Source organism: Moschus berezovskii, chromosome 4 (assembly GCF_049115385.1).
Source record: "Moschus berezovskii isolate FMDL1 chromosome 4, NW_MosBer_1.0, whole genome shotgun sequence".
Classification (NCBI taxonomy): domain Eukaryota; kingdom Metazoa; phylum Chordata; class Mammalia; order Artiodactyla; family Moschidae; genus Moschus; species Moschus berezovskii.
The window spans coordinates 933,880-946,107 of record NC_142463.1 but is presented as its reverse complement, the minus strand read 5'-3'; the positions used below and the strand labels follow the sequence as shown (position 1 = coordinate 946,107).

At 67.1% G+C, this 12,228-nt stretch overlaps 1 protein-coding gene across 6 annotated transcripts in view; it reads right to left on the bottom strand.

Moving 5' to 3' along the window:
• The window catches only part of KIF1A (kinesin family member 1A), an 85,244-nt gene that overhangs the window by 34,493 nt on the left and 38,523 nt on the right, over positions 1-12,228 (bottom strand). For 4 of the 6 annotated variants that reach the window (XM_055402905.2, XM_055402906.2, XM_055402909.2 and 1 more), the window contains exons 14-25: positions 11,120-11,253; positions 10,149-10,228; positions 9,456-9,531; positions 7,225-7,304; positions 6,736-6,842; positions 5,782-5,865; positions 3,752-3,932; positions 3,606-3,678; positions 3,371-3,464; positions 2,491-2,639; positions 1,766-1,944; positions 503-640 (exon numbers count right to left, since the gene is read on the bottom strand). In XM_055402905.2, coding sequence (XP_055258880.1) covers positions 503-640; positions 1,766-1,944; positions 2,491-2,639; positions 3,371-3,464; positions 3,606-3,678; positions 3,752-3,932; positions 5,782-5,865; positions 6,736-6,842; positions 7,225-7,304; positions 9,456-9,531; positions 10,149-10,228; positions 11,120-11,253 — 1,375 coding nt within the window. Of the gene's footprint in view, positions 1-502; positions 641-1,765; positions 1,945-2,490; positions 2,640-3,370; positions 3,465-3,605; positions 3,679-3,751; positions 3,933-5,781; positions 5,866-6,735; positions 6,843-7,224; positions 7,305-9,455; positions 9,532-10,148; positions 10,229-11,119; positions 11,332-12,228 lie in introns of all 6 variants that reach the window. The other 2 variants (XM_055402907.2, XM_055402908.2) reach the window with 1 other exon arrangement.

Below are 12,228 nucleotides of genomic sequence, written 5' to 3'. Positions count from 1 at the left end.
GACACGCACGCACGCCCGCCCGTGGGGATGGTGTGCAGCCCCGGAAGGTTCCGGAAGGTCCCGGCAGGTGTGGTCCTGGCCAGGTGCAGCTGAGGTCGTGGCCGTGGTGAAGCCTCAGAAACCATGCCCATGGGGGGGCAGGGGCTTGGTGCAGCCCCCAGCCCAGGAGGCAGGGAACAACAGGCGTGGACTCTGGGCTCTGGGGGCACTCACACCACCGGTGACCCAGAAGGCCGGACCAAGCCTCATTCTCACCCGTGGCCAGGTGTCAGCTGAGGGCTACGGCCCCGAAGCAGGGGTGGGTGGCAATGCGGAGACCCCCTCCCCATCAGGGCCCACTGGTGTGTGGAGAGGATGATGGGGGCGGGGGAGCTCAGACCCCGGCGGGGCATTCAGGATGGAGGAGGGCCAGCGCCCGCCTCGGGTCAGGGCCAGGGCCCAGGCCCTCGCCACCCGCCAGGCTCCTCCCAATGTCTCAGTGCGGTGCGGAGGAGACACCCACCTGCCCACCAACCGGAACCAGGGGAAGCGGTCGTAGAAGGGGTCCCCTCCCGTCACCACGTTGTCGCAGTCCTCGGCGACGCTGGGAGGCACCTCGGCCGCCCGGTCATACATCTCCCGCATCAGGTCCAGCCGCTGCCTGCGGGCCAGAGCTCAGCGTGGGCCTGGCTGGATCGTCCTGCTCAGGGTGGCCCTCGGCTCAAGTGGGTTTGCCGGTCCTCAGAACCGGCTGACCGTGAGCAAGGGGCTTGCGGTTCAACACACGTTCACCACACACTTCTCTTAACCCCAGTGACAGCTACAGGGTGTCAGCAGAGGACGGAGCTGGGACTAGCCAGGGCAGGGGGTACCGGACTCGGGCACGGAGTCCTGGGAGCCGGTGAGCAAGGAACAAGGCGCTTCCCAAGTTATCACCCTGGAAAACCAGCAGGCTGTGGGAGAAACACCCGCGAGGGATATTTCCCTCAGGGGCCCAGGTGCAACAGGAAGGACCTGGGGGGACACTCATCTCCCAGGAGGGGCCACAGCCCGGAGAACAGGGAAGGAGCAGGTGTGCCTGTGAACACACATGGCTGGTGTGCCAGTGGGCCCGTGTCTGAGGGTGAGCGGGACCGCGTGTGCGTGCGCATGGCTGCAGGAGTGAGTGAGTCTGTGCTTCACTTTCTGTGTCTCAAAGTGTTCTGACGCCTCTGCGGCCTCACTGCCTGCGGAGACCCTGCCCCACAGTGAAGAACCCCTTACCCGGCCCAAGCCCACTCAACCAGCCAGTTCCCCTGCCCTAATCTCCAGGTGCGGGGCCAGGCCACCAGGCAACCCCTGCCCCAAGCCTCCAGTGCTGTTCTGACCGGCCGGTCCTCACTGTTCACCTTGTCCAGGTGTGCCCACGAATGCCTTGAAGAGGCTGTAGTGAGACCCCTCTTCGTCCCCGACGGCCCTGTGCCTCCCTTGCGTGCGGGTGTCCCTCCTTCTAGGGGAAGCTGAGCAACAGTAAACTTTTCTCCCGTGGCAAAACCCTGCCCAGTCACCTTCACCCAGTAAGAGTCAGGCGCTCACGGCAAGGCGGGCAAGTGGGGCCCTGGAGGCAGAGGGGAGAGGAGCCCCTGCCTTTCTCCCCCCAGCACCTCACCCGCCCCTTCCTCCAGCTTCAGCCTGGCTTTGGCAGAACAGAACACAGATCCTTTAATAAGCCTGGATCCAGCGTACTTTCTTTCGAAACAGGAAAACTAGCCGCCGGACATCCGCGTTCACTCCGCTTCCCACGCACCTGAGTTTCTCCAGCGTCCAGTAGTGGGTGGCCCCGTTCTTCTGATCTTGGACCTCTACGGCCACGATGGTGCGTGGGAAGGGGCGAGTCTCTCGGTCTTTGGCGGCCTCCGGGGGCAGCAGGTCAGGTGGCAGCGGGGAGTAGAGTGTGTCCGTGAGGAGGACAAACTGGAACTGGACCTGTGGGCGGTGAAGATGACGCCCGTCGGCCCTGGAGGCGGAGCCCAGCCCCGGAATAGCCTCCTCCTCGCGGGGGAGAGGAAGCTCCACTTCCCCCGCTCTCCGGCTTGCCTATGCGCTCCCCTTGGTCAGTGCTGGCCTCCCTTCAGCCACCTGCCCTCCTAGGGGTACGGGTCAGGGGCGTTCTGCCCCCTGGTGAGGAGACAGAGCCGCTCAGCTGGGAGTCCCACTGGGCTGGGAAGAGTGCCCTCGAGGTGCAGACGGCATGGTGGGGGCGTGGCGTAGCAGGGCGTGGGGCGTGGCGTGGCGGGGCGGGGGCGCGGCATGAGCGTGCCGTGCGTGACAGGGGTGTGGCGTGGACGTGGCATCAGCGTGGCTGCATGGGCGCGCCGGGGGCGTGGCATGGGCGTGGCATCGCGGGGGCGTGGCATCACTGTGGCGGCATGGGCGTGGTGCGGCGGGGGGTGGGTGGGGCTGGCGGGGCGGGGCATGGCATGGTGGGGGCGTGGTGGGCGTGGTGGGCGTGGCATGGCGGGGCCGGCCCACCTTCTTCTTGAGCTCCACGCTGATGGCGTTGGCCTCCTTAAGGAAGATGGCGTTGCCCCACAGCAGGTCCCGCAGCGATGTGAACTGGTACCACTTCCACTTCCGGAAGGCCCACAGCGCCAGCTCGCACTCCCGCTCGGTCCACTGGACTGTGCGGAGAGGCGGGCCCGGTCGATGCGGGGTGGGGGGCTCAGGCCCCCAGGGTCGCACCAACTGTCTGGGGCGCTCGGGAAGGGGTCGGGCAGGGAGACCTGCCTCAGGGAGCGGCCCTCGGGCCCCACAGCGGCCGCCGCACCCCCGGCGTGAGCGCAAGGGCCTGAGGGTCAGGCCGGAGCTCAGCGAGGGCTGGGGGCAGCAGTGGGGCGAGGGCAGGAGGACGGGCTGCGGCCTGGCACCCGCCCTCCACCCAGGCAGACGAGTCCAGACAAGGGCGTCCAGGTCACATCCGCGCAAGGGGCCAACCAGCGGGCCCAAGGCCGAGCTGGATGTGGACCCTGTCTGCGGGGCAGTCCTCCGCCCAGCAGCTTCGGGCAGCGGTGGGCCACCCAAGCAAACGCTCCCAAACGGAGCAGAGACCTTGTCCCTGGAGGAGCAGTAGCGCCCCTCGGGCAAGACTGCCCGGGTGGACGCAAGGTGCCCGCACGGGATGCTGCCCCGTCTTCCCCATGCTCCAGGCTGCCTCCCCCAGAGCTGCACCTGCACGCACAGGTGCCTTCCTGCTGCAGCACAGCCTCCCGAATCCTGCCTGCAGATCGGGGTATGCCGGGCAAAGGAGCGGACCAGCCGACCTGCAGGGAGTGCCCCAGGCCCGTCTCCTCAGGGAGACCCCTCCCCAGCGCCAGGCCGGCCCCGCCCGCCCCTGCCGGACACGACCCCTCACCTTCGTCCTCCGGCTCCTCCTCCTCTTCGTTCACCTCGGGGTAGTACCTGGAGTCCATCTGCTTCTGCAGGGCCTCCAGCTTGCTCTCGTAGTCCTGGGCACAGAAGCGCGCCTGTGGCTCCACGCGGAGACCAGCCCCCTGCGGCCCTCCCCGCCGGACGCGGCTCCCCCAGGGCCAGCTCCCGCGGCTGAGCGAAGGGCTGGGGGAGAGGGACCCGGACTGGGGGAGCCTCACCAGCCGCTGCTGCTCCAGCAGGTAGGTGGCCTCCTCGCGCTCCCGGCGGTACTGGTCCTCCAGCTCCTGGAGCCTGCAAGAGCGGCGGGTGAGTGCAGGCAGGCGGCCGGCGGCGGTGGGGGGCCGGGAGGGGCAGCCACGCCCACCTCTGCTCCATCTCCTGCTTCATGTCGATGCCCTGCTTCTCCAGCAGCTCGCGCTGGGCGAAGGCCCAGTCGACGGGCTCAGCCGGCGTCTCCGCGCAAGGCGTGCGCTCGCGCTCCTGCCGCGCCTGCTCCGGGTGGTTGAACCGGAACACGTGGCTCTTGCCCATGATAATGCGGTTTCCTGGGGGACGGGGACCGAGGCTGGAGGTGGAGAAGCTTTGGTCTGGGGGGCCTCGGGGAAGGGGAGGGGAAAGGGGAGGAACCCCCCCGGGGTCCCAGCGTCACCCTTCCCGGAGGGGAGGGGCCCCCAGTTGTCCGGAGCCAGCCCAGTGCCTCCTCCGCCCAGCGTCCCCCTCACCCGCCCACAGCGGGATGGCCTCCTCCCCCACCAGAACCTGAACACGCCTCCTCACGCTCCCGGATCCTCCCCTGGGCCCCACCCCTCCCAGCTGCAGTGATGTTTGCCAACAGTAGTGGGGCATCTCCACCATCCCATCCTCTCCACAACCTAGCACGTGCCACTCCCAGGCCAGCCTGGCCTCCTGCCCCGTGCCCTAGACGTGGCACCCCCCATCTGAGGGCTGGGCTTGGCCCCTCTGCCAGGCACTTCCCTTCCCGGCTGTCCCCTGGATGGCAGCAGAACAGGGGCCGGCCTGTTTCCAGAGCTAGGCTCCACCCTGTCGGCAGGACCCTCCCAGGCACACAAGTGCCCCCAGGGCAGTGCCAGCTGTCCCAGGACTGTCCTGCCTGGAGGCAGGGATCTCTATGAACTGCCTAGTTTCCTTCTGACTTTCTCCAGGAATCACAGCTCTACTCTGGGGCCTGCAAACGAGGCTCAGTCCCACTCCCCACAGGAGGCCCCCAGCCTGCAGGCGACTCCTCCTCCAGCCCCCGAGTTCCACTCCCTTCCCAGCCCAGGCCCTGCCCTGAGCCTGCGGGCACTGATCCTGAAGTGACAAGGGAGACAGAAACTGTTCTCTGGACCTGCCCTTGTCTGGCTCAACCAAGCGAGGACACCGGCCACGGGCGGCCCCACGAGGCCCCTGGGTCCAGGATGTGTGGTGCGATTCCCCTCAAAGCTGCCAGGACCACAAAGGCAGGGAGGGCTGTTTGGAGCAGCCAGAGAGGTTGGGATGTCAGGCTGGGGGTGTCACCTCTGCAACCCCAGCTGGGGCAGAGGGAGAGTCCCTTCGTTCTCAGCAGAGTCACCAGACATGGTGACACGACGGTCTGTCTTATGTGTCAGCTCGGCCAGGGAGAGTGCCCTTGTTCTCAGCAAAGTCACCCAGACACAGTGACACAACAGCCTGTCTCGTGTCACCCAGACACGGTGTTATGACAGTCCGTCTCATGTGTCACCCAGACATGGTGACATAACAGTCCATCTCACGTTTCACTCGACGGTCTGTCCATGTGTCAGCTTGGCCGGGGAGCAGAGCCCAGCAGTGAGCTCGGGGACTGATGTAGGTGTTGCTGAGGTGGGGGAACGTCTGTAGCTGGGGGGTACCTCCAATCATGTGACCTCAGGACAGGAGGCCACCCACAGGACGTGATGGGCCTCGGCCCTTGAGAAAAGGCCTTAAGAGCTAAACAGAGACGTCCCTGAGGAGAAAGTTCCACCTGCGGATTGCAGACCCGTCTGTCCAGCCCCCACCACCTCCCGAGCCAGTTCCATGGCAGAAGCCCCTCGGTAAGGACAGAGAGATGCAGCAGTACATACACAGTACATACGTGTGTGTGTGTACATACATGTTTCTCCTGTGTGTTTTATAACACCAGGGCACGAGGCCCAGCCAGGGGGCCGAGAAGCAGGGGTCGTGCAGCCCACGCCCCAGTCCCGCCGGGGCTCTGGACCAGGGCCCCTCGTGGAGTTCCGCCTCAGCGCTGCGGCCAACAGCCTTCGCCCCACCGCCTCCGGCCCTACAGTGCAGCCGGGGCACCTGCGAGCTGGCCAGGTGCCTGCAGCCCCACAGCCTGGGAGCAGGGGTGCACAGGCATGGGGAGTGGGGCGACCCCCGCCCCCACTGTACCTGACCGCAGGATGCTGGGCTCCGTGACTTTCTTGCCGTTGACATAGGTGTCCGCCCCTTCACAGGGCTCCAGGGTCACCACAGCTACAGGACAGCAAGGGACACAGAGGAGGACTGTGGGGGCCGTCACCCCGGCTGTTTCCCTGTCTGAGTCCAGCCAACTGGACTCAGTGCAAGGCCAGCAAGCTCTCAGGGTGGGGGGGCTCAACCCACCTGGGCACCTGGCACCCAGCTCTGGTCCCCCAGGCGCCTCCTCCCTGTGGCACCTCGATTGGGCCTCAAAGAAGCCGGAGGGGCATCTCAGCCCCTCACAGGCAAGGGAGGTGACACCCGGCAGGGAGGCTCTTGGGCCCCAAGTCAGAGCCAGGGAGGCTGTGCCAGGCACCCACCCCGCCCTACGGGGTCTCCAGGAGGGGCGGTCCTGGAGTCCCAGAGTCCCTTCTGGCTTTGTGTCCACCCCCCGAGGGCAGGGAGAGCTGTGGGGACAGAATTCTGAGAGAACCAATGTCCTCAACACAGCTTAAGGCCACCACCCCGAGGTGCCCCGATCACGGAGAGGTCACTGGTCTGCAGCCCTGAGGCTGGCCGGACACCCACCAGGATGCGTGCACTGGGTTTGGGGGCCATGCCCACTGTGACAACAGGTACCTCCCTGAAAAGGAAGACTGGCAGCGGAGACCCAAGGACAGGCCGGTCGGGGCCATGGACAGATGGCCACTCCCAGCCCATGGGAAGCTGCGGCCTGGGCTGTCCCCTTGATCTGGGCTCAGTGCCCTCCCGCCCATGAACGCCCCCACCAAACCCCCATCCGAGGAGGGAGCCCCGGGTCCCCAGCCCAACTGTCTAAGCACCTTTAGAATCGGGGTGGTTCCCAGGACAGAATAGGAAGCCGGAGAGGGGCTGCCCTGGGACTGATGGCCAGCAGCACTGGCTGGGGGCGGGCCGGGACGGTACCTTCACTTCCCCCGCGGGAGTCGCTCCGGAAGACACAGTGCTCCTCCTTGATGAAGTGCCCACTCAGAACAATGTCCTGCCGCTTCTCCGCGTCCTCCCGGCCCACCCTGCATGCAGCAGGCCGTCAGCACCGCGGGCCCAGCGCACCCGTGATGCCGCCCACCGGCCCACGCCGCCCCCCGCAGCCTCCTGGATGTCCAGCCCTTACAGGGAACGGCTGGAGAGCAGACAAATAGGGGCACAGGGGACACCCCCAACACCGCCTGGCCGCGGGGAGCCGCACTGCCTAGAGGGGCCCACAGCATCGCCACCAGCGCAGGGCCGGGCTTGGCGCCCCTCCCTGCGCCCCGCCCCTCGGCGCGCCCCGCCCTCCGCGCGCCCCGCCCTCCCCATGCCCGCCCTCCGCGCGCCCCGCCCTCCCTGCGCCCCGCCCCTCCGCGCGCCCCGCCCTCCGCGCGCCCCGCCCTCCGCGCGCCCGCCGACCCCCACCTGGTGATCCCATCCTTGATGTAGTAGAGCAGGCACTCGGACATGAGCGGGTCCTCGTTCAGGTTGACCAGATGTGGCGTCTGGGGAGACAGGGGGTCACCTCTCTTGGGAAGGGCTTGACCCTGGCTGCCCGCTGCCCTCTCTCCCTGGGACCACCAGCCCTAGGCCTGGCCTCGTGAAGACACAGTGTCCCCCAGCCTGGCTGAGAAGACAGGAGGAGACTCCGATGGGGACCACAGAGCCATGGGGGCAGCACTCGGGGGCGCTGGACGTCCAGAGGATCTGGGAATCCAGCTCTAAGCACTGGAGGGCGCGCGGGGCTTGGATGTGCAGGGCAAGCCTGGGCTCGTGGGGCCTGGGCCTGGTCCTCCACTAAAACCCAACCCAGGGGCTGAGGTCCCAGGGGGACCCAGGAGCCAGGAGGCGGGCTCGGGCCCTGGAGGCTGAGGAGCAGACAGGCTGTGAGCCAGCCAGGTCGGACGGACGCCCCTGCCTGTCCTCACCAGGGTTCTACCACAGCGCGAGTGACGGCCAAGGGGAGCACCTCCCCCGCGGCCCTGTCTAAGCGCTGCCCACCCCGTGCCAAGAGCAGCTGGGCGACTCCGCCCCACCCTCCCCTCCTCCCCTGCTCTCCCTCAGGGTCTCTGGGCCCCAACACTTCCTGACTTCCACCCCGTCCTGGCAAGGACTCTGCAGTATGGCGAGGCTGGACAGCTTCCTGCTGCCCACCTGGCTCCCTGGGGCCAGCTGTCCACACCCTCACTACAGACCCCTGGGGCCCCCTAGTAATCAGCGCAGGGTCAGGGCGACTTGGTCATCAGACATAGGACAGACCATCTCCAGCCACCCCGTTCCTAGAAGGGTGTCCTGCGCATCTCCAGAGGAGATGTCTGGGGGGGTTCTCCAGGGCCAGCCCCCTCCTGGGCAGTGTCCAGGCCTGGGCCACCAGCAAATCCCTCTGCCACCAATGAAGCCAAAAGACTGTGCAACTGGTGCCCCAAGGGCATGTGCATCCCAGCTCTGCACACTTCCCAGGGCACCCCCCCAGGGATGGGGCATCCTCCCATGGACAGGGCATCCCCCAGGGACAAGACACCCCCCCCAGGGAAACAGCATCTCCCCAGGGACAGGGTGTCCCTCCAGGGACAGGGCACCATCCCCCAGGGACAGGGCACCCCTCTCATGGACAGGGTGCCCTGCCACGGGTAATGAATCCCAAACAAAATTAAAAGCCTATCTGGACAGATGTGAAACACCCCCAGGGTGCCACTGTCCCCTCCACCCCCTGCCCGCCCAGGGCCCCAGACACCCTCCCTCCTGCCTCTGGGCCTCCGCACGTGCTGCTCCCTGGCTATCGGGCGGGGTGCAGACACAGCCTGAGGGGCCTGGCCCCATCCCCAGGGAGCAGCCACTCTGAGGGATGAGCCCTCACATGGGCGCCCCATTCTCCTCTTCCCTTGGGGCCCCACGGGCACAGCACTGGCTTCACATGCTGCCAGCTCCAAGACAGGCAAACACAGAAGCCCTTTTGTGGGATAAAAAGTCAACCAGGCACTCCCTCGCTAGAGAAGGGGCAGGGCCAGGGCCTGAGGAATCCTGTGCTGGGGCCAGAGTGGACTGCCACTGCCTCCAGGAAGGCTTCCAGGCTTGAAGCCCAGCTCCTGAGGGCTCTAAGGATCTAGCAGTCTTTGGCGGGGGTGGGGGAAGGGGGTGGGTGGGTCTGTGTACTAGAATCACAGAGACTTCTCCCCAGTGCTCGTGCTCGGCCCCACCTGAGCTACGGAATGGGGTAGGGGGCGGGGCTTGGTTCCATGTGAGGTCCTGGGCCACGGGCAAGCCTGGCTAGGTGCAGAAGAGGAGCCCCTGCTGGGACAGCCGGACTTACTTTAGCTAACCTCCAAGAGGACAGCTGGTTCCTGGCTCGTGCCCCCCAGCCCAGCCCTGCAGGCTCCTGAGGGGGCGCTGGCTCCCCCTGTTTCAGGAACCTGGTCTCAACCTAAGGGGCACATCCCACCCCTCAGGCAGCTAAGTGACCTGTCTGATGTCCTTCAGCCACAGAGACAACCCGTGGTGAGCAGGGTGGGGGGGCACACAGGGAAGGAATGGCTGTGGTGAGCGTGGCCGGGTCCCCGGAGCCAGCTTCCCTGCCCCCAGGAGTTGACAGCTGCTGAGGGCTGCAGGTCCCCCTTCGGTCCACACTGAGGCAGCCCAGGGAACTGGTCGGCTCCTACCTTTTTGGGAGAGAACACCCCCAGCGTGCCACCATCCTCCCGCATGGCCACACCCATCTCGGCCAGCAGCGCTTCCCTGGGGGACAGAGTGAGGGGGTCAGCACCTACAGAGGGTTTCATCTGGTCTGTGAGTTCAGGTGCCCCTTGGAGGGGCTGGTCCCGTCAGTGGGGCCACTGGTGACAGGCGAGGGGTCACTGGATGAGAGGGGACAGGTATGTCCCACACTGGACATGGCCACTCCTGGCTGCAAGACCCCAGAGCTGCACAAAGAGTCCCAGCCCCCACCGCCCAGCTCTCCATCAGGTGGTCTGGTCCCAGCCCCCACCGCCCACCTCTCCATCAGATGGCCTGGTCCCAGCCCCCACCGCCCACCTCTCCATCAGACGGCCTGGTCCCAGCCCCCACCACCCACCTCTCCATCAGATGGCCTGGTCCCAGCCCCCACTGCCCAGCTCTCCATCAGATGGCCTGGTCCCAGCCCCCACCACCCACCTCTCCATCAGACGACCTGGTCCCAGCCCCCACCGCCCACCTCTCCATCAGACCAGCTGGTCCCAGCCCCCACTGCCCAGCTATCCATCAGACGACCTGGTCCCAGCCCCCACCACCCACCTCTCCATCAGACGACCTGGTCCCAGCCCCCACTGCCCAGCTCTCCATCAGATGGCCTGGTCTCAGCCCCCACCGCCCACCTCTCCATCCGGATGGCTTCCGTCCGCCGCAGCTTCTCCTCCCAGGTCTCGTTGAGCTCGGCAATGATCTTTTCTGTCTCCTGGGAAGGAAGACAGAAAACAGTGAGGTCAGGGTGGGGGGCAGGCAGTGCACAGAGGCTTGGATGCCAGGCAAAGGGAAGATGAGTAGCCAGGTGTGCAGGATCCGACCCCCAATTCCGGTCCATCTAGGCAGCATGAAGTCTGAAAGAGCAGGTGAAAGGCTGAGGGTCAGCGTGTGTGAAGCAGGCGCGTCTCCTGTGGATGGAGAACAGAGGGGGGGCCGACTACACTGGGAGAGAAGCAAGTGCACGTCGAGACGCTGAGTCGCTGGTGCCGAGGCTCAGGCACCCCCAACCGCGGGGAGACCGACCACGCGCCCAATCTCCACGCTGTCCCCCGCTCCCTTCCCGGCCCCCAGCCCCGGTGGGACCCCCACGTCCTTGGTGGAATCCCACACCACAGGTGGAACCCACACTCCGCTGGGTCCCCCAGCACAAGGGGGCCTATGCCCTGGGGCGACCGCACGCCCCCTCGCCAGCCTGGCTCTGTCCCCTGGGCCTTTGTCCCCTCCATGGTCTGGGCTCACCATCCACTGCTCACAGCCGGCACCGAGTACCCATCTGCTGAAGGAAGCCAGTAACCAGAACCCTACACGCAGCTCGCCTATGGCCAGCCAGGGGGTGGGCGGCCATGCCAGGGTGGGTGCAAGCACAGAGACCCGGGAGGGGGCGCAGAGGCCCTGGGACGCCTGCCCGCCCTGGTCAGCAGATGGACCCCGTGATCCTGGACAGGGAGCACTGGGCTCCTGGGCGGGCACCGGTGGGTCTGGGGCCAGGATGCAGCTGCGTCCCCCGGCACTGCTCACGCCGCCTCTGACCCTCTGCCTGTGACCGTCCGAGAGGAGGGGTCTCGCACCCCATGCCCGCCGCCCGAGCCCGGCCCTGCCTCACCTTCAGCCTTTCGATGGCCTCCTCACTGCCCGGGGCAAACAAGATGCGCTCGTGCAGGCTGGACACGGAGGCGGCGCGGCTGGACAGGGCCGAGAGCGAGGACGAGGGGCTCACGCCCACCAGGGCGTTGGTCACTGTGAAGAGATTGTCAGGGGCTGGGCTCAGCGCCACCCCGCCGCGGCCGCGGTTGTTGTTCTCAAGGTCGGACACGCCTATGGGGGAGGCGGGGCACACAGACGGGAGGAGAGAAAAGAGGACCAAGGTGGGAAAGGCGGGAGACGGCAGCACGCAGGACCAGGAGCTGGCGCCCAGGCGCACATGCAAGGCTGCCCCCGCCTGGGGCCGCTGCTCCCCTACCGGCTCGCCAAGCCCCACTGCCCTCTGCCGGCCCCACCTGGCGGCCCCCTGAACCCAGGCCCTGAGGCTCACCCTCACCCTCTCCACCACCCCACGCGCCCACTGCGACCCCGAGCTGTGGGGGCCGGGCTGCACTGTCGACCCCACTGAGCACCCTGGCAGAGAGTGAGCCGTGGGACCTCCTCCACCCCACACACTGCTCTGAGACCCCCCACGGCTGAGAGGCGGGGGCTGTGACACCCCTGGGGCAGGGGGTGCCCGGGCCCCCCCCGGCAGAAGCAGACAGCAGAGCGGCCGTGAACGCAGGGCAGCACGGGGTGCTGGGAAGCCAGGGCGGCCTGCAGCTCCTGGGTGGGGAGGGGGCACCAAGCTCCTCTCCTGCCCAGGGCCAGTGGGGGACGCAGGCCAGAGGGGCCTGGCAGCAGACTCCTGGCATTTCCAAGGGAGGGGGCTTGGGCTGGGTAAGGTCAGGGGAGGCTGGGACAGAGCCAGCCACCAAGCTGTCCTGGCCTCTGTGCTGATGTTCAGCATTTCCCAGGCCTCTAGAAACACGGGGGTCAGAGCCTGACCTCAGCCACGCTCAACTTCAAGAGGCCTTGGCTGCTCCGGGGCTCCCCGTTGCCTTAGTCACCCAGCAGACACGGGGGTGAGCCAGGAGCACGGCCCACAGGGCGCGTGAGCGAGAGGACGCTGGTCCTCCAGCCCCAAGGAGGGGACGGCCTCAGAGGGGGTGCGCCCGCCCCGTGCTGCCC